Source organism: Conger conger, chromosome 8 (assembly GCF_963514075.1).
Source record: "Conger conger chromosome 8, fConCon1.1, whole genome shotgun sequence".
Lineage (NCBI taxonomy): Eukaryota > Metazoa > Chordata > Actinopteri > Anguilliformes > Congridae > Conger > Conger conger.
Window position 1 is genome coordinate 57,359,336 of NC_083767.1, and position 19,029 is coordinate 57,378,364.

General features: G+C 45.4%; 4 protein-coding genes across 4 annotated transcripts in view; 2 read left to right on the forward strand and 2 right to left on the reverse strand.

Annotated features, from left to right (window-relative positions):
* Positions 1-1,480: 1,480 nt before the first annotated feature.
* ccdc96 (coiled-coil domain containing 96) lies at positions 1,481-3,377 on the reverse strand. The gene is made up of 2 exons (XM_061250711.1): positions 3,271-3,377; positions 1,481-3,025 (listed from the first exon to the last, which is right to left on the reverse strand). Exons 1-2 carry the CDS (start codon positions 3,375-3,377, stop codon positions 1,870-1,872), a joined length of 1,263 nt encoding a protein of 420 aa, XP_061106695.1. The 3' UTR covers positions 1,481-1,869.
* A 559-nt stretch (positions 3,378-3,936) lies between these two features.
* On the forward strand, positions 3,937-11,317 carry tada2b (transcriptional adaptor 2B). Its single transcript, XM_061250799.1, has 4 exons — positions 3,937-4,224; positions 5,071-5,530; positions 5,648-5,910; positions 6,002-11,317. The coding sequence occupies exons 1-4, from the start codon at positions 3,955-3,957 to the stop codon at positions 6,269-6,271; spliced, it is 1,263 nt and encodes a 420-aa protein (XP_061106783.1). The 5' UTR covers positions 3,937-3,954; the 3' UTR covers positions 6,272-11,317.
* Positions 11,318-12,162: 845 nt separating this feature from the next.
* grpel1 (GrpE-like 1, mitochondrial) lies at positions 12,163-16,790 on the reverse strand. The gene is made up of 4 exons (XM_061250800.1): positions 16,634-16,790; positions 15,595-15,751; positions 15,102-15,183; positions 12,163-14,768 (listed from the first exon to the last, which is right to left on the reverse strand). Exons 1-4 carry the CDS (start codon positions 16,705-16,707, stop codon positions 14,422-14,424), a joined length of 660 nt encoding a protein of 219 aa, XP_061106784.1. The 5' UTR covers positions 16,708-16,790; the 3' UTR covers positions 12,163-14,421.
* Positions 15,891-19,029, forward strand: part of sorcs2 (sortilin-related VPS10 domain containing receptor 2) — a 304,931-nt gene continuing 301,792 nt past the window's right edge. Inside the window, exon 1 of the mRNA XM_061250798.1 lies at positions 15,891-15,982. Within this exon, the coding sequence (XP_061106782.1) occupies positions 15,917-15,982 (66 nt within the window). The 5' untranslated portion in view covers positions 15,891-15,916. The remainder of the gene's footprint in view (positions 15,983-19,029) is intronic.

The following is a 19,029-nucleotide window of genomic DNA, read 5'->3' on the forward strand; positions in this document are numbered from 1 at the left end:
TATGATAAATGTGAACCTAATAATATGGCTACTGAGTGTGTGTGTGTGTGTGTGTGTGTATATATATATATATATATATATATATATACATACATGTGTAGGAAATTAGGTATTTAAATGCTGTTCTTTATCTTTGCTTACTTTTCTGTGTGTAGCTCTTAAAGAAGAAAATAAAACATACTGATTTGACCATTTCTGGTCATGGTGCAATATCACCATCTACTGTTGAAAGGAGAAAATCTATTGCTCTAAAACTGAAATGAGTCACACATCACACCCATGTTAAATAAAAGATGTAATATAATGTAGCTCATTTGAACAGACCTAAGTGAGTGTGTAACTGCTCTAACCGGAACAATAATCTTGTGTGGTATATTTTGTCATCCTGCATACAACAGTATTAACAGCAAGGCATGGGTTATGTCAATAACACAACTCTCATTTGTAACAGTCCGGTCACTCTAGGTAGTTTCAAAGCATTACGACAAAAACAAATATTGTATATTTTTGGAAGATATCTATTGAAATGTCCTCGTAGCAAATATGACATATCATATGATTTGACATGACCAATTCCAGCTAATTACATCAACATATACTTGAAAATGCCCTCACAATGATTGGTAATAACAACCCTTGTTTCTGTCACACATCATGAAATTTACAAGGCTGGAATTCCATTTCTGTCCTCTATACGCTATATGGTACATTGCCTATAGTGTATACGGTATGCATTGTAAAATGGTGCCTTAGTCGAGTGGCTTCCAAATTATTTACCATATTAAACCACATTATGCCAGAAATAGCTATGCATGCCACAAATAATAAAATTCCCATGGTCATATTTTGCTTATTGTGCTATATTGCAAGCAATTACATAGGAAGGGCAACAATTGGTGAAATTGCTGACACCTGGACACTAAAAGTAACCACGTGGAAGATTTCACATAAATTGACGTTTATGTGCAAATGTTCATTCTGGCTGTTTTAGGCTCTCATCATCATTTTGTAGAACAATATGTTAAAATATAGTTTTTAAGCTTTCAAACTAAATATGTGAAAGTGAAAGTAACACCAGAGTTGTGTATTGTTGGGAGGCTAGCCAGTTCACCAGTCACAAACAACCACATCAGCGGCATTAATGTATTTACTTTTATAGTCTGTATGTCTTAATGCCAAGAGTAAATGTTCAGAGTAAAAAAATATATAGTTTTAAAGGGTTTATACATAAGATGGCAAGCTATAGCCACAGAGTTTCGTTAGCCCAGTGTCGGTTGTCAACGAACCTCATGTAACTCTCGCAATGAGAGTTTGTGGTTTGGTGGCACTCAAAATATCCTTTGGGGTTAATACGATTTTGATAGAGCATGTCACGAGCATTAAACCTAACGAGGAGCGCATTGATTACCCCCAGTCTACCATTTGATTTAAAAAAATGACCTCTGCAATTGCTTCATGGCATGTTTACTTATGTCTGGCAAAATGTGGCTTAAGAGGGTAAATGACTCCTCTGAGCATGAAAGGCAAATAATTAAGAAGAACTACCAGCTTGTTAAAGTTCTGGGATTGCAGTTGTGGTTGGAACAGAAACCAGCATAGACAAGGGGGCCCCAGGACCGAGTTCGGGAACCACTGCCTTAGTCCTCTGTGTCTATGCCAGCTTGCATAACAGCACAGGTGTCAAACTCCAGTCCTGGAGGGCCGCAGTGTCTGCTGGTTCTTGGGATGTTCTGTGGTTCGAGACAGTGATTGGCTAAAGAATCCACACACCTTGTTCTCAAGACCTTCATTGACAGCTGATTGGAAGGAAACCCCAAAAAAACCGGCAGGCACTGCAGCCTCCTGGGAATTCAGTTTGCCACCCCTGCGTTACAGCGAAAGGTTGAGCGAGTTCCCGGACGCCTGCTTGACTCGGTCCAGCTTCTTCTTCACCTTGGAGCACTTGAGGTTCAGCTCCGCGTGCCGGCGCTTCAGCGCCTCCAGCTTCTCCCCCATGGTCTCGGAGCGGTCCACCTTCTCCTCGAAGTCGTGGAGGAGCGTCTCGTTCCCCAGCAGGCCGGAGCGCTGCCGAAGCTGCAGGGTGTCGGAGCGGATCCCGTCCCGCACCTGCTTGGACCGGATCAGCGTGTCCCGCATGCCGTTCACCGCGGCGTCCACCTCGGCGCGCTGCCTCACCTGCGCCTGGTTCTCCACCTGCAGCAGCTGCAGCTTGGCGGTGACGTGGGTGAGCGTCTGCACGCCGCGGCCCACCTTCCGGCGGAGCTTCACCAGCTCCTCGTTGCGCTCCTCGATCTTGTCCTCGTACGTCTGGTTCTCGATCTTCAGCTGCTCGAAGTCGATGAGGTGCAGGCTGCCCGTCAGGTCCGCGCTGACCGCCAGCCGGGCCTCCGTCCGCTGCATGGCGTTGCGCAGCTTGATGTTCTCCAGCCGCACCTGGGTGAGCTCGGCCTCCTTGCGCCGCTCGCACGCCTGGATCTGCTCCGCCTCGGCCAGCGCGGCCTGCCTGCCCACGCGCAGGCTGAGGGCCGCCACCGCCGTGTCCTTCTTCAGGCCCGCGAAGGCCCTCCGCTCGGCGTCCGCCCGGTCCACCGTCGCCTGCATCCGCGCGCGGAGCTCCTCGATCTGCCGCCGGTGCCGGCCCGCGCTCCGCTCGGCCTCCTGCGTCAGGGCCTCGACGGCGACCACGGACTTGCGGTAGCGCCGCTCGTGGTCGGCGTCCGCCTCCTCCGCTTTGACGCCCGCGTCCTCGCCGCTCTTCTTGCGGAAGTACTCCACCAGCCGCGCCTGCAGCTGGCCGTTGAGCTGGACCAGCCGCTCCCGCTCCCTCCGCAGCTCGTCCAGCTCCCGCTTGTACGCCTCGTAGTCGACGGGCGTGCCCGTGGCCTCCGCCTCCTCGTCCTCCTCGTCCTCCTCTTCAGGGTCGCTCTCCTTCTCTGGACCGGCGGACGGGACTCTGGATGACTCTTCCTCCCTGCCTTTGTCCTCTCCCTCTGGTTCAGCCCTCCCTGGATCTGGCGTGGGCTCTCTGGTCGACGGTTTGAATGCCTGCTCCCCCTCCTCCTCCTCCTCCTCTTCCTCCTCCTCCTCCTCTTCAATCATCTGGCTAGATAGTTGCCCATCATCGGCTGATTTTATCCCTGTTTCCCCCACTGCAGGCTCATCTGTCGAGTTTGCAATCTCTATTTCTTCTTTCGGTACAATGGCGGACCCTGGACTGACTTGGCTGCCGGGGGTCTCGTCTGCACTCTGGAGCAGTGGTACTTCCCCTACCTCAGCAGTCCCCGTGCCATCAGCAGGACTGCCAGAGGCTTCATTGGGAACATCGGCACTATCGCTGGGCTCGACATCAGCCACATCTGTCCCCTCTGGATTCTCATATGTGATAACCTCTGTGTTGCTGCTCTCGGCAGCTGAAGTTGACTCATCCGGAAGAGAATCACGTTTTTTGGGATCTACTTCACTTGCTTCCATAGCACTGCAAACCGTGAGAGACGTTTAGTAATATCGCACTTACTCAGGAGCTCCTATATACATAACCTGTAAACTGGTAACACTAGTAACGTCAGGGATCCGTGTCTTATGTCTTCAAGAATACATAGATAACTATTTTGCAAGTAAAGTTACGGGTAATTAAGTTATATACACTGTTAATCGGTTATAGTATTTTCAATTTCGAATATCTTACTGGTAGTGCAAATAAAATGTACAGCTACCTAGCAACAGTTTATCACGTTAAAAACTCACGCAGCACTCGGTAGCCTCTGTCATTCGTCCAAAGCAGTTGATAATGTTTTTTAAGTTGTCCTGGAAACTGAGAGGGCGGCAGCCAATCACAACACTGTGCGACATTTGATTAATATTAATGAGACGCAGTAGTCTGACCGGAGACACTTCAGTACGCATGCCCTCCCCCTGAGGCACTGCTGCTTCCAACAACAAGCAGAAGCCAGCAACATGGCCGACCTCGGGAAGAAGTACTGCGTTAACTGCTTGGCAGATGTAACGAACCTTCGTCTTCGTTGCACGGATTGCCAGGACATTGAACTCTGTCCGGAGTGCTTTTCCGCCGGGGCCGAAATCGGAAATCACCGGCGATGGCATGGATATCAGCAAGTGGACGGTGGCCGCTTTACTCTTTGGGGTCCCGAAGCAGAGGGAGGTTGGACCAGCAGGGAAGAGCAGTCGCTACTCGATGCGATCGAGCAATATGGATTTGGAAACTGGGTAGGTTTCTTGCTAGCTTGCTAGCTACCTGGCTATTTAGCTAGCTAGCTACATATTTCCAAGACGGATCATGTGCATACAACGTAACTATTTCCATGCTGTTCGTGTTGAATGAGTGATGTGACACTTTGGGTTGTCGCATTTGCTGTGCTGATATTAGAGTCGTCAGATCGTTTGGAGAAGTTGATTATTTTGCAAGACTGATTCATTTGCGCTAGCTAGCTGGCCTGGGCGACTGACCCAGTGCCGATGGACATCTCCAGAATACCGACACAGTGGTGGAAAGTGCGAATCTTGGCTCACGTGGATTGTTTGTTTTAAATATGGAATAAGCGGACATTCCAGCTAATAAAACCGGTACTGCCTAAAAATAGTACATGCTGTTACCATTTTGCGCTTAAGTTTATCTTGAACTTTGATTGGGAAAATAGGTGCATGTCCTCCGTATAGCTGTATGCCTACACATCCGCAGAGGCTCATTGGATAACTTGAGTATATCGGAGTGTAGTTTATATTAATGTACGCCTTTAGACGTTTCAGTGGATCTTTGAATTGCAAAAAGTGTCATTCAGGTCCCGTGAAAATACCGTCCACTGTAACATTCGAGTATCTATTCTGAATGAATGGAATTGGTTTAGCGGAACAAGGTGTTCTGTATCAGTTTGTTTTTATATTGAATGGCAGAACGCTCAACATGTACAGGGTTATAAATGGTCTGTGTATATGCAACACGACATGCCTGCTATGAACGTGCGCATGCAGCTCGTTTTTGAAGATTTAAAAAAAAATTTTTTTTTTTATAAAGACAATGTCAGTGTTTCCGTAGTAACGCTTCGGTTGTTCCAGGAGGACATGGCCGCTCACGTGGGAGCCTCGCGCACCCCTCAGGAGGTCATGGACCACTACGTCAACATGTACACCCACGGCAACCTGGGCAAGGCCTGCATCCCGGACAGCATCCCCAACCGCGTGACGGACCACACCTGCCCGAGCGGCGGCCCGCTGTCGCCGAGCCTGACCACGCCGCTGCCCCTGCTGGACATCTCCGTCGCCGAGCAGCAGCAGCTGGGCTACATGCCGCTGCGCGACGACTACGAGATCGAGTACGACCAGGACGCCGAGAAGCTGATCAGCGGCCTGTCGGTGAACTACGACGACGACGACGTGGAGATCGAGATGAAGCGCGCGCACGTGGACATGTACGTGCGCAAGCTGCGCGAGCGGCAGCGGCGCAAGAACGTGGCGCGCGGCTACGGCCTGGTGCCCGCCTTCCTGGGCCGCGACAAGAAGGAGAAGGAGAAGGCCGCGCCGGGCGGCGGCGGGGGAGGAGGAGGGGCGGGGGGGCCGGGCGGGGCGGCGGTCCCCGCGGCGACGGCCGGCGCGGCCTCCTCGGCCTCCTCGTCCACCTCCGCGCCGGCCACGCCCAAGCGCAAGATCGCCAAGGAGGAGCGCGAGCTGCGCGCCAAGCTGCGGGCGCTGTGCCAGTTCATGGCGCACCGCGAGTTCGAGGAGTTCTTCGAGAACATGCACAAGGAGCGGGCGCTGCGGGCGAAGGTGCGCGAGCTGCAGCGGTACCGGCGCAACGGCATCGCCCGGCTGGACGAGTCGGCCGAGTACGAGGCCGCGCGGCACAAGCGCGAGAAGCGCAAGGAGAACAAGAGCGTCGGCCAGTCCAAGCGCGGCGGCGCGGGGGCGGGCGGCGGGGGCGTGGGCGGCGGAGGGGGGGGGAGGAGGAGGAGGAGGGGGGGGAGGAGGGGTGGGCGGTGGCGGCGTGAAGGAGGAGGGGAAGGACGGCGAGTTCTCCGCCATCGAGAACCTGTCGGGCTTCGAGCTGCTGTCCGACCGCGAGAAGGTGCTGTGCAACTCCCTCAACCTCAGCCCCACCCGCTACCTGACCGTCAAGACCATCATCATCAAGGACCACCTGCAGAAGAGGCAGGGCATCCCCTCCAAAAGCCGGCTGCCCGGCTACCTGGACAAAGTCCTCAAAAAGAGGATTCTCAGCTTCCTTACCGAGAGCGGGTGGATATCGCGAGATGCTTCATAACATCCTTGATGTCCCCGGGAAGTGATTGTTATTGTTTTGTGTGTGTGTGTGTGTGTGTGTGTGTCTGTGTGTGTTCGTGTGTGTGCGTGCGTGCGTGCGTGTGGTTGTTTATGTTTTTTGTTAAATTTTTTATTTTTACAGTGTGCGACCTCAATATACAAGTATGTGGGCCAAACTACTGGATTTAGCCACTTTTGGTGACTTCCTGTTTTCACCATTGATTACAGTTATTCATGCAAATGAATATGTACTTTGTACAAGGAAAGGACCTCTAAACATGACACTCAAAGCTTAATTTTAACCCAGTTTAATCCAAAAAATACTACTGTGGATGGTTGACATCTGAAATGGCTCTCTGTTTAGACCAATGGCAGCCTCTCATTTCTTGTATTCTTACATATTCATGAGCAGGCAGCTCCGCGACTTATTTTGATTTTCAGTGATAGGCAATAGCAGTGATTCCGCTTAAATCAAAAAGAAACAAACAATGTTTTGTCTGCTAGAAGATATCCACAAGATCCTGCCTTCACCCTAAACCTGCGGTCACTACAGATGGTAGGGTCAGCGTGGAGTGTGGCGTTCTGAACTGTGAAGGGCTATCTTAACGGTGAAGTGGTGACGCCACCCTTCCTCTAGACAGCTGTGTGTTGGTGATCAAAGTGTGAAGCTTCCGGAACCCCCCAAATGGCTGAACCAATCATGTGTTAGCATTGAGGTGCTGATATGACAGTGTTTTACTGTGACGTTCTGATGACAGCACATGGCTATCTGTAATGAGGTTTGCAAAACCTATTGTTTCATCACTGTTGTATTTATATCACTTTATAGAACACGTGTGTGTGTGTGTGTGTGTGTGTGTATGAAGGTGACATTTTAGATGGTTGGACGATATCCTCCCGTGAACGGGATCCAAATGGGATCCAAATGGGATCCTAAGTGTGTTTAAAGTATTCCACGTTCCTGTTGTTCAATTCCCAGCACCTCTGGAATCTGTGACGATGCTCAGAATCACAATTTGGAGCACAGACTCACTTAACATCGGACCCCTTGATCAGATAAGGTTCGGTCTGATGCATGTTTTAAGACCTGATCCGTACGGCACTCTGAATCGACCCATGCACACACAAAACCAGCATTCTAGATCCTCTTAGATCAAAGCCGCTTTCTGTTATAGAGATGGGAATTTTTTTCCCGATTTGAAACGGGGGTGCCCATCTTGTGTAAGTCTGTGCATTGCTGTCACTGCGTGTGCCTTATGCAGTAGCCACATCTGTGCTAGGACTGGAACTGCGTAAAAACATGGGAGCTCATATTGACTGCCCCTTGTGGTTGAGTTCCAGTACTGCACGGAGAGTCAGACCACCATCTCCAGAGCCCCGCGTGTTTTTGGGGCCGCTTTTGGCAGCTTAGTCGCGCTCGGGAGCCATTTTGGCTCCTCGTAATCAAGCACGAGCTGACGTAGCTTGTCAGCTTGGAGATTATATGGGGTTAGCTGAAGGACAGGAGCCATCTACCATCAGGGCTGTTGTAATATTGCTTTCCTCGTTTCTCCCCCATGGGTTAGGCCTTTTCAGGGGGGTCCACCCTTGGAAAACTTCTAAAAGTTTGACAGGACACAACTTCGTTTATTGGTACTTTATTCTTCTATTATTTTGAGTGGGAAAAAAATTATTATTATTATGATTATTTAAAAAAAAATTCTTTAACATTGGCTAAGTGGGCAATTGTTATATGTCTAAAGCACAAATGGAGAAATATTTGCCATGAATTTAATAAAAACATTTTCTGCCATTTCATTGGAAGTCAAGTTTGCCTGCTTCCCGGTTGGTTGTTGTCGTGGTGACTCGTCTGACTAGTGTTGCTGGGTTTTTTTTTTTCCTCGTGACACGTCGAATGTCGTGAAGAGTTGGTTAATCTTTGATGTGGGCTTCTTTGTCGGGGATCGTTAATTGCGGGTGGCTGTATTGTGCATCATGTTGCTGGGAAATAACTAGCCCTAGACGGGTATGTGTATCTTCCAAGTCGATGGTCCTTGACAATGTGCCCGCTTTTCATGTTGACAGTCCGTGTCATCATTTGAACGCTGTTTCTGTGGCAGTGCCACGTGGATTCCGTATTCATTGAAATTACTTTTCAAGTCCTTTTCAGAAAGTGTGATTCATCCTATGCCTTGATTAACCTGAATTAACATGAAATGGTCCAATATTTGGGTTGGTCACAGAGTTTGCGACACAAATGATTTCGTATGCACTTATTTTTGTTCCAGCTTGAATCATTAAAGCTACCCCTGAAACTTAAAACACTGGCTTCAGGGGGTGAATATGATGGAGTGAACCGGTATTATGCAGTGACAGTTTACCTTTGCATGTGGTCGGTTCCCTGCATTGTCTGGAGCTGAATGCCATGACAGCCTTTTCGGTCTGCTTATTAGTTTCAAATGCAGTGTAGAGTAGAGTTTAGTCGTGTAAAAAGGCGTTGTTCATCTAATATAGCTTAATTTATTGTCAAAACTACTCCCTGCCTTAGAGCTTTGGTCAGTCTGAGGGCGACTACTGCCGTGTATATATGTGTTGTGTTTTTTTTTTTTTTTCCAGAGCTTGAGGAACAGTTGAATTTCTAAATGTTCTGTAAGATAAAATAACTGACAGTTTATTTTTGAAAATAAAGTGTATAGATAATCTTATAAGAGAAACTTATGGAGGTGTCATGCCCCCTTCCTGTCAAGGGTAATAAGAGGTGGCTGGTTTTAAAGAAACAGTGTTAAGTTTGTGGCGTGCTTCCTCACTGTGTTGGCGTTGTCATGTCATGTTTTTTTTTCGGTACCAGTGCTTTTGAATTTGAATATTCAGTTAGATTTTTTTCCCCCTGACGGTGTTTTCTTTTGGTTTTATTGTACAGCACCTACTGCTGTGACTGTCTCTTCTCAGGAGGTCCGCTCTATTGAGTGTGTGCCGACCGGAGGGTACATCTGAATATTCTTGCCGAACCCTGTCAAGAGCGGGACGTATAATGGGCGTCACTACGACGTCGGTCAGAACGGTGTTCGGGGGGCTTTGTTTGCTTTGATCCGAGTGGTGGCAGAAGTGCTATTTAAATGTAAATGAAGTGATCTAACAGCAGCACAAAAGCTAATGGTGCTATTCAGGGCCCCCCCCCCCTTAAAAGTGGGATGATTGACTGCCCCCCTCAGCCATATTTCTGGGTGTGGGGCATAGCCTATTCCTTGCATTTTATTTTACTTGTTTAATTCTTCTGTGTTGAATGAAGCCAGGTAGCAAAATAAATGTTGTAAGAAATTTGAAGGTAATTTGGCGATTATTAGGTAAATTTGAATATAAACCCAAAGCCTGATTGTGCAGGGGAGTCCACACCCTGCAGCTTTAAGTATGTGTCCTCACTGGCTCTCAGTGTTGGGAAGAAGCAGCTGTCCCTCCAGGGGAGGGGGTGGGGTGGAGGGGTGGGCAGGTAAGCAGGTGTAGGCGAATGATCAGTGAGCAACATTTTTATTTTTTGCCAGTCTAAAAGTTGTATTTTTTTATCTGTTATTTTCTTTATGCAGAAAGAAAAAAAAAAAGAAGAAAAGATTGTCCCATTAAAAATTCAAAACATTGTTCTTTGATCTCAAGAGCTATCAAACTAGGGTGACTCACTTCATTTAACATAGATGTAGGCTACCCATTGTGTTGGAAGCAGTTTGAACTGGCTTCTGTTGGTTTGTGTAAAAATAAGTGTTTTATCTTTTTCTGCTGTATATACAGGTTGTGTCGGTTTGTGATATTCCTGTTTTCTGTGCTGTGAGTGTGTGTGTGTGTGTGTGTGTGAGTGTGAGAGAGTGAGTGAGTGTGAAGCGCATGGCTCACAGCCTACACAGGTTCCATTTGGGTTTCACATTTAATGAAGCTATCAGCCAGTTACACAACCCCAACAAAGTGATGTTTTGCCACGTTTTGTTACTGTTATTGAAGAAACCTTTTTTTTTTTCTTTTCTTTTTTTTTTATTCCAAGTTTTGAGGTGTAAGGTTGCAGTTACTCTTTAAAATATAGCCGTCAATAAACAGGACAAAATTTGTTTGAGGCGCTTGTCAAAAATCTGTACTTTGATATGATATTATGTATAGGAACATGAATGAAGTCATTTGTTGCATGCCGGTAAAGCAGTGCATGCTCGCAGCTCTCATGACATTACAGGGTAATTGACAGTCCTTGAATCGCAGGAAGTAAATTGCTTTTGTAAACCAGAATAGCTTGTTTAGAGATCTACTACATGATCAGACTCTTTGCATGTCTGTCAGCGTGATATTTTCATTGGCAATGCAAGTTGTTCAGATTTTAGTCAGAGAGGGTGTTTGGTAATGTGGAGAGGAGGTTAATGATCCTGTGATGTGATTGGAGCTCCAAACCAATAATCAAGATACACTGTGAACATAGTCATATCAAGTTATATTTTTTTTGACCAGTTTTCCAGTTTAATGGTTCTAAAAGCGAATTCCTTTCAGAACTCATTTTTCTATTCGTATTTTGGCATCTTTGAATGCATGATTTAAAATATTTCAGCCAAGTATCAAAAGGAAAAATGATAAGAAATTCTATAATAATTTGGAAAATGGATATGAATATATAAATTCTTTCTGAGAGAAAGAAAAAAGTAATGACTGGGCTTTCCATTGCAAATTGTTTATTTCATTGGGAATTTAAATATTTTAGCAAATGTAAATATGTTTTGTAAAGTAAGAAAAGAAAAGACGAAAAATACTATTAAAAACTGACCTGTGAAATGTAAAGTATTTTATTTCAGGAACATTTTATAACTTTTGTAATAAAATTAAAAAAAAAAAAAAAAAAAAAAAACTGTCTCAAAAAAGCCTTCCACATATTGTCTTAGCATGCTGTAAATCGTTCCTGTGTTCGAGTAGTATGCCTAGGAATGTAAAAGTTGTTTGTAAAGGTGGTTGAAGATATCAAGGAGGGTGTTCATGTCCTATTATTTGTGGTTGCACATGACATGGAGTCATTACTTGTTTTGCATTAAAGTGCACATACTTTTTCTCTTACTGTATCCTTTCTTAATTGGGTGATCACTTTTCATTTCGCTGAATTGACCAGATGGTCTCTACATCTGCTTTTGGGACATGTGGTAATTGGAAGAATGTATCTCTTTTTTTTTATTTAAAAAGAATTTGACACCCACGTCTTTTACCAGGTGTTCCACAAATGGTGTTTTGGCCAGGTTTCTTCAGCAAAATTAAACCATTTTCCCTTCCAATTTAACTTTTGTAAATAGGTTATAGACATTCTGGTCAAACTTAGTTCACTCACCCATGGGAATATTATGAAACATTTAACATTTATATTGCACCAAATGCATTTTGTATCAATCGTATGATATCCCATTGTATTTGACCCTGTGGTGAAGGGGGCATCAGCCTGGGGGCCAGATTCAGATGAATATGGTGCATGTACTACTTGGAAAAACAGTACTGTGACCAGGTATGTACTGTACATTTGAAATTGAATGTGTAAAACATTGCAGATACCTTAAAATATGCAGAGCCGTTTTTGGGTACTAGTGGGGGAAATGCTTACACTGTGTGGATAGAGGCTCTCATCTGTGGCTTGTAGGCTGTGACCATTTTGATGCATCTGAATACTTTTTTTCTTTTCACTAGTCAATGGGCCTGAGCACATCAAAATCCACCCACGCCCCCCAGGACACCAGTTACATGGCCCTGTAGTAGTTATGGTTGGATCCCTGACTTCTGTAGTTATACAGGTAAGCGTCCTCAAGGGGGCACTAGCGAGGTAAAGCGTAGCTCCCATTGACACCCACACGTTCAGTGAGACTGCAGACAGTTTGCAGGGCGGTCTATGATAAACAACACGGGACTCGAGCCTTGTACAGCAGAGCTCTGGTCTCCTTTATTGGTCAAGGTTTCCCATACATTGTTGGGTCACAACGCTCCAGTGAACACTGGCCCTTTCACAACAAAAAAAAAGTACTGTTTGTGTTGTGTTAAATGTGCTTTCCTCCCCCTTGTTGATCAAGGAGACTGCAGTGGGGCGGCTACAAACTTCATAGCAGCACTGGCCACCATGTTCCTGGAGATTTACCATCCTGTAGTGTAGGTTTTCACTCCAACCCTAACATACCCCATTCAGCAGCAAGAGATCTCAATTAGCTGCGAACTAGAATTAGGTGTGCTAAATTATGGTGGAATTAAATTAAATTAAAACCCGCAGGATGGTAGATCTCCAGGAACAGGGTTGGGCAGCCCTACTTCAGAGAAAGGCTTTCATCCTGGTCTACCAGAGCCACTGTAGTTGGGATTAGATTCTCGCTGGCCGTGCATGCAAATGTTCGGACATTTAAAAACAGGTTGTGGCCACAAACACAAATACACCAGCCTTTATCAAAGCATTGAATCAAATGGGTCCCCCGTGACTGATATTTCATATATCAAAATCACACCACATTTGATGCCGTGTCATTTATGAGCAATGTTATGTCTGCATACTGTCAGACGGTTGTTTCAGTTCCACCTTTCCGATGACAGCATCTGGCCATAAAGACCGCACGAGTGAACACAACATTGTTGCGACATACCTGTGGAAAAACTTTCTTACTGAACTATGCAGTGGGCAACCTGATGCTATTCAATTGTGGGTGGGAAACGCTGTAAGAAATTACGTTAAAGATGCATTTGCAACAGTATAGAACTAGAGACTGAGCAGATGCTGAAGCACTTGTCCTGTACTGGAGTAAATTCCATGCAGGGGCACACAACTCTATTCCTGGAGCTGCGGGGCCTGGATCACAAAGCAGGATTAAAGCCATTAGCTGGATAACAGCACCAAGTAAAACCCAGAATAGCACTTTGTACTTCAGTGCATTTTCCAGATTAAGAAGGGTTCCAGCTGCTTTGCGATATCAACCGGAGTTTATTTCCGACCAAATCGCTCTCTCTTAAACAGTCCCACGGAGCAGTTTTTCATCACATCACAGCATTTCTCCAAAAAACACATGCAGTCTGCAACTGTGCCTCATTGCTTTGTCAAAAATTACCAATGAAATAAGTAACTGAGCTTGTAACCAGGAGTGAAATGCTTGGGGTTGTGGGATTTGGTGTGCAACACACACCTTTAGATCCATGAAGGTATGTCTACAATGCCTTCACAAGCACAAGATTTTTTTTCTCTAGAACTGTCTTTCTAATATTTAGATTTGTTAGCATGCGGGGTATTTTTCTCCTGTGCACAGTGACGTTTACAGTGCTGTCCTGTCCCAACCGCTGGGGCTTCACTGCTTAAGTGAATTTTCTGCCTCAGGCGTTCTGAAGAAAAGGTTATTTGGCATTCAGATTTGAAATTTTGAGTCAATTAACAAAAAGCCCTCTTGAGACACTGCATATTCTATGAGAAGGGAATAAGGAAGCTATGTTAACTTTTCCGCAATAACTTTACACCAATTATGCCATTAAAGGCAATTCTGTGGATACTGAATGATGCATAAAACGCACTCACTTTTCATTTTAAAGTTTGATGAAAGAAGACAGAAACCGACAGGGCACTGGTAATTTTAGCCGGTTCTTACATGTACAGTGAATAGGACATTGGTTTGTTGAGGTCTACAAGAGTGGTTTAAAGCCACCAACATACTCCGATACAAATGTTTCATTTTGCGCACTGCACTCTAACAGTCCAACAGTGACAGTTGAATTTACCTCGTGTATACAGGTATGGTGAACTATGGTGAATCACATTGACAGATGATCAATGAAAGCCCGGGGAGAACGGAGTCTGACCCTGGCGTCGTTCAATCTTGTGGTTCACAGTTTCTACAGCGGAAACTGGTAGGTCAACAGAAATGGGGTGGGTGGCGCTCACATTCAGCTTAGTTACAGAGACACGCCGGGGGCAAACAAAACTCTAAACCTGAGACCGATGATGTTTAAAAACAACATGGAAATGACAAGAAAAGAAAAAAAAAAAGTTTTAATGATCCACGGCGTCAACCACATTTACTCCGTTCACAAACGCAGACTAAACCAGGTAGTGTGATGTCCAGAGCCGTGTGTCACCGTTTGGAGTCCCTTCGTTTTTCGGCTCGTTCTGCTGTACCCGTCACCGCCGCCACCGTCACCAGGGCCAATCCGCTACGGAGCTTTCGCCACGCCCACCAGAGCTGGCCTGAGGGTACGGCCGTGCAGCTTGTAGCCCACCTTGGTGACCATGGCGACTGTGCCCGGTTCTTTGCCCTCCACGGGGGCGTGGAAGAGGGCCTCGTGTTCGTAGGGGTCGAACTTCTGCCCCTCGGGGTTGAGCCGGACCAGGCCGTGCTTGGTGAAGACCTTCTGCATCTGGACTTCCGTCATCACCAGCCCGTCGTACAGGTTCTTCAGGTGAGGGTTCTCCTTGGACACCTCCTCTTTGGGCACGCTCTCGGTCGCCTTCTCCAGGATGTCGGCCACCTCCAGCAAATCTTTGCAGAACCCCTGGATTCCTGGTCAGAGGTAAAAAAAAAGAAAAGAAAAAGAAAAGTTCTTTCAATTATTCGGAGGCAAACCAGCAGAAATGAGGCTGTCATAATGTAAAACAAGAAGGGGTATCATTAGCAACTCATAAAATTTAAATGGCTTGGTTCTTGAGCAAAAGAACAGTCAGTTGAATGGATAGTTGAATGCCAACTGCCATGGGTCTCTTGTATTGATTATGGCACACAGGTAGGAATTTGAAACTACAAACATACAAAATAGCTCCTTGCACATCATATGCACATAGACAAGGCATTCAGCCTGGCTACAACCCACGTCCACTTCTTCTAAAGCATACCTACCGTATATTTTTGCATCTTCCACCATCTTCTGACTCCTCTGTCTAAGGTTCTCTGTGTCAGCAAGCGCCCGCTTGTACTTGTCCTGTTAGTGACAAAAAAACACAACAGCAATGAGAAGCCAACAACACAAAGCTTAGCAGTCAAAGAACACCACCAGTGCGTTATTCCATAAACAAATATTATTCTTCGTTGCACTTTTTTCACTGTATGAAAACCAGAACTCTGAGCATGTACATTCTGGTGTATTATTTAGCACAGAACACAAGCAGTCAGCTTCCAAGCAGCTACAATACTCAAAGATGGCTTAACTGACACCTTCAAGACACTGGTTGTGGCTTGACTGACACCTTCAAGAAACCTGGATGCTGTACGAGCACTAATGGACCACAGTATGGCAAGAATAAATCGTTGGGGAGGCCAACCAGAATCCCTGCTGGTTGTACTAGATTGCGACAGTTTCTAAACCCGTCATCGTCAAGGTCATCGCACTAACCATAACGTCTTTTAGCTTCTCCTCAAGCTGCACCTTCTCGTCCGCCAGGGCCTTCTCCGCAGAGTTCTGTTCGGGTTTCTGACCGCCGTTCTCCTCATCCGCGCTCGCGCCGTTGCTCTTCTGCTGGGCCGCCGTACAGAGCAGCCGAGGAGACGACCTGCGCAGAAGGAAAAATCATACTTAAGAGTCATAGATGTTGGATACCGTCGAGCCAAGATTGTGAATCTGACGTGCAATAACCAGGCCGAACAGCAAATAAGATTATACATTTTATTTTGCTACAACAGTTGAAAAAATTAAAAATACAAAAAATACTCTGAGAATGGGACTGGATCGAACATCAGAGTCAGATAAAGGTGTAGCGACATCTGCATGGATGTCTCAGCAAGTAAGTTTCAAGTTGTGTCATCATGCTCGCCTAACATGCGCTTGTCATTCAAATGAGCGACCTATATCTGCCACGATAAAAAATGCGTCTTTTGCCGTGTCAAGGGAAGATGCTAAAGAATCAACTGCCTATCGCAATCGTCAACATTAGTTAAAAAGACAGCATTTTAAAGTCACCCAAACCATCACAACTTGTTAGCAACTCAAACATAGACAGTTAAGGAGTTAACGAGTAACACATGATCTAGCTAGCTAGCTGGGGACACGTTAATTTAGCTTCGAAGCTTATTTCACATGGTACAACCTAACATAGGGAAATATTTTTAGCTAATGTTAGCTGGATAAAATGAGTAACACACAGCGCCAATCTCGGTTTTGTTGTAAATTAGCTACATGGTAGCTAGGTAGTCTACTGAGATAGGAACTAACTAACTAACTAACTAACTAACGTACCTTCGATGTTAGTTATCTATCTTCGCTAACTAACGTTAACGTTAGCTGGTGGGTTGCTGAATTACGAAACATTAGCCATGACCGTCAAGCTAGTCAGCGAAGCTACGCAGTGTTAGTTCAGCACCAAAAAGGCTCCCACTTGCCATAACAGACAGACAGCGATCTTTAGACTGGTGACTATTTTAAGCGGTAGTGTTACCTTAACATAACAGGGGATGCTACTACAGAGTAGCTCTGTCGCAGAGCTCGAACACACCAACTCGCCATTTTCATCTGCTCAGAGTTCACATCACACACGTTGATGAGAAGTGGGATAGGGACACAGCAGCAGAGTGGTACAGGTCGAAGAACACAGCCAATCACAAAGGAGAAGTAGAAACGACGTTGTACAATAAGCCAATCGAAGAGCGAAATACGAGAAGGTTCAGTGACGCGCCGAAAGACAACGCGCTCTAGTAGTTCCGCGTAGTTTGTCTGAGATCTAGGGGTCAGAAACAGTGCACGTGACCGATGACATTTTTTGTAATCCAAGGTTATATACTGATGATTTTGCATAAAGAGTCTCGTAAAGAGTGTTGAACAAGGAAGACAGCGATGTGATGATTAGGATTATTATTAACAATAGTATGATTGTAACAATTTATCATTATGTACATTTGTTTTTTTTGTTTTATCAGTTCTTGCTAGGGTCGTTATGACTGAGCAATGCCTTGATTTGAACCAGTACTTTTCTGTCATATAACTCAGAACCAGTCATCATCATCATTGCTGTTACATTAGTCTACTAGTCAAAGCCTGAGCCTTGCAAATGATGTGGTTAGTGTTTTTTTTTTAATCAGTCAGGGAAAGTCACAGCCTACTGTAAATCCTTATGTTGGCAGAACACAGGGGGTGCCAGAAAAACAGTGTCCAACCTTGTTAAGCCAGCCTTACATATAGTGTGGTCTGAAATTATTTGGACAGTGGCCCAAATGTTCTTGTTCTTACGGAACTCCAGAACATTGGATTTTAAATCAAACAATGAGTATACTAACAGGACAAATTAACCTGACATTAAAAAAACTGTCTGTGACCCAGGACCCATATCGCCAGATGTCTCTTCCTGGTGACACTCTGCCCGGCCTGTACTTTGTTTCAGGGGCTTTTGCCATTAGCCTTGTCTTCACATGTTCAACCGGATATAGGTTAGATGACCTACATGGTTAGCCAGTAAAAGTCCACTTGTTGGCCCTGAAAAGCTAATTGGTTGCTTTTGCAGCAGCCTATATTTGGGCTCATTGTCTTGCCCTGTGGTGAAGTGTTGTTCAATGGCTTTTTGAGGCATTTGGTCAGATCTGTGCAGATGTTTTCCAGGTTGTTTGCTCTTTCTGAGCTCACCAGTGAGTTATTTCTTCTTAACAATGTATCAGACTGTTGATTTTCACACACACACACACACACACACACACACACACACACACACACACACACACACACACACACACACACAAACACACAGTTTTGGATATGCCTCTGATTGATTAATTTTGATTTTTCAGTCTCATTATAGCCTGCTTTACTGCCATTGGGAATTCTTTGGACACTGTGGTTGAGAACAACAGTAAAAGACTAAATGCAAATTCCACACCTTGAATCAACTCTAGACCATTTGTAAGCTTTCTTGTGCAGGAACTAATGATGCAAAAACACACAGTTGGCAAAGAAACAGAAAAATAATGGAATTATATTGATCAAATAAGCTAGTTAATTTTCTCTGCTGTTTTCCTGCAATACAAAAGAGTCAACACCTGTAAAATGTCCTGTTGGTTTGAATGAGGTGCAGTGGGTAGCACTGCCGCCTCACAGCAAGGAGGTCCTGGGTTCGAATCCCCGTCGGCCGGGGCCTCTCTGTGCGGAGTTTGCATGTTCTCCCCGTGTCTGCGTGGGTTTCCTCCGGGTACTCCGGTTTCCTCCCACAGTCCAAAGACATGCAGGTTAGGCTGATTGGAGAGTCTAAATTGCCCATAGGTATGAGTGTGTGAGTGAATGGTGTGTGTGCCCTGCGATGGACTGGTGACCTGTCCAGGGTGTATTCCTGCCTTTCGCCCAATGTATGCTGGGATAGGCTCCAGCCCCCCTGCGACCCTGTTCAGGATAAGCGGGTTAAGATAATGGATGGATGGATGGATGGTTTGAATGATAATTTAAAGCAAGCAGAGGTGGACAATGTGAAGACCATCAGTTACCAAAAGACACTAGCATTAATCATTGCTCTGTACAACTGGTTGTCATATTGTATTTCAGCGTATCAGTAATACAGAAACAACAAAACAAAAAGGACTACACACTCCTGTATTCAAGAAAAGCCAAATCCATTTAACATTTTATGAACAGACCAAAAAAACTCATATCTATACCTACTATTATGACTTTCCACAAAATGCTGCAATATTCAGATAAAGGCCACAGGGTAAATTCTGCAGTTAATGTTTTTGGGAGAACCTTTAAGATTCTTTAAGATTTCTTAAAAGATCATTTTAATGTAAATAGCTACTATGTTTTTGTTTACATTTCAAAGCTAGAAGGTATGTTTTCTTATTTCTAGTTTTTGATAGA

Bases quoted from the DNA above. Each gene is read 5' to 3' on its own strand.
- tada2b (XM_061250799.1), top strand. From the start codon at position 3,955: ATGGCCGACCTCGGGAAGAAGTACTGCGTTAACTGCTTGGCAGATGTA. The intron at 5,531-5,647 runs CGCCGGGCGGCG...CGCCGGCCACGC, and splicing joins GAAGGAGAAGGAGAAGGCCG to CCAAGCGCAAGATCGCCAAG. The intron at 5,911-6,001 runs GCGGGGGCGGGC...GGCGGCGTGAAG, and splicing joins GCCAGTCCAAGCGCGGCGGC to GAGGAGGGGAAGGACGGCGA.
- ccdc96 (XM_061250711.1), bottom strand. From the start codon at position 3,377: ATGAGAATCCAGAGGGGACAGATGTGGCTGATGTCGAGCCCAGCGATA. The intron at 3,026-3,270 runs GTAGGGGAAGTA...ACCGTCGACCAG, and splicing joins ATGGCACGGGGACTGCTGAG to AGAGCCCACGCCAGATCCAG.
- grpel1 (XM_061250800.1), bottom strand. From the start codon at position 16,707: ATGAAAATGGCGAGTTGGTGTGTTCGAGCTCTGCGACAGAGCTACTCT. The intron at 15,752-16,633 runs GTAACACTACCG...CCTTCTGCGCAG, and splicing joins GCATCCCCTGTTATGTTAAG to GTCGTCTCCTCGGCTGCTCT. The intron at 15,184-15,594 runs GTTAGTGCGATG...TGTCACTAACAG, and splicing joins AGAAGCTAAAAGACGTTATG to GACAAGTACAAGCGGGCGCT.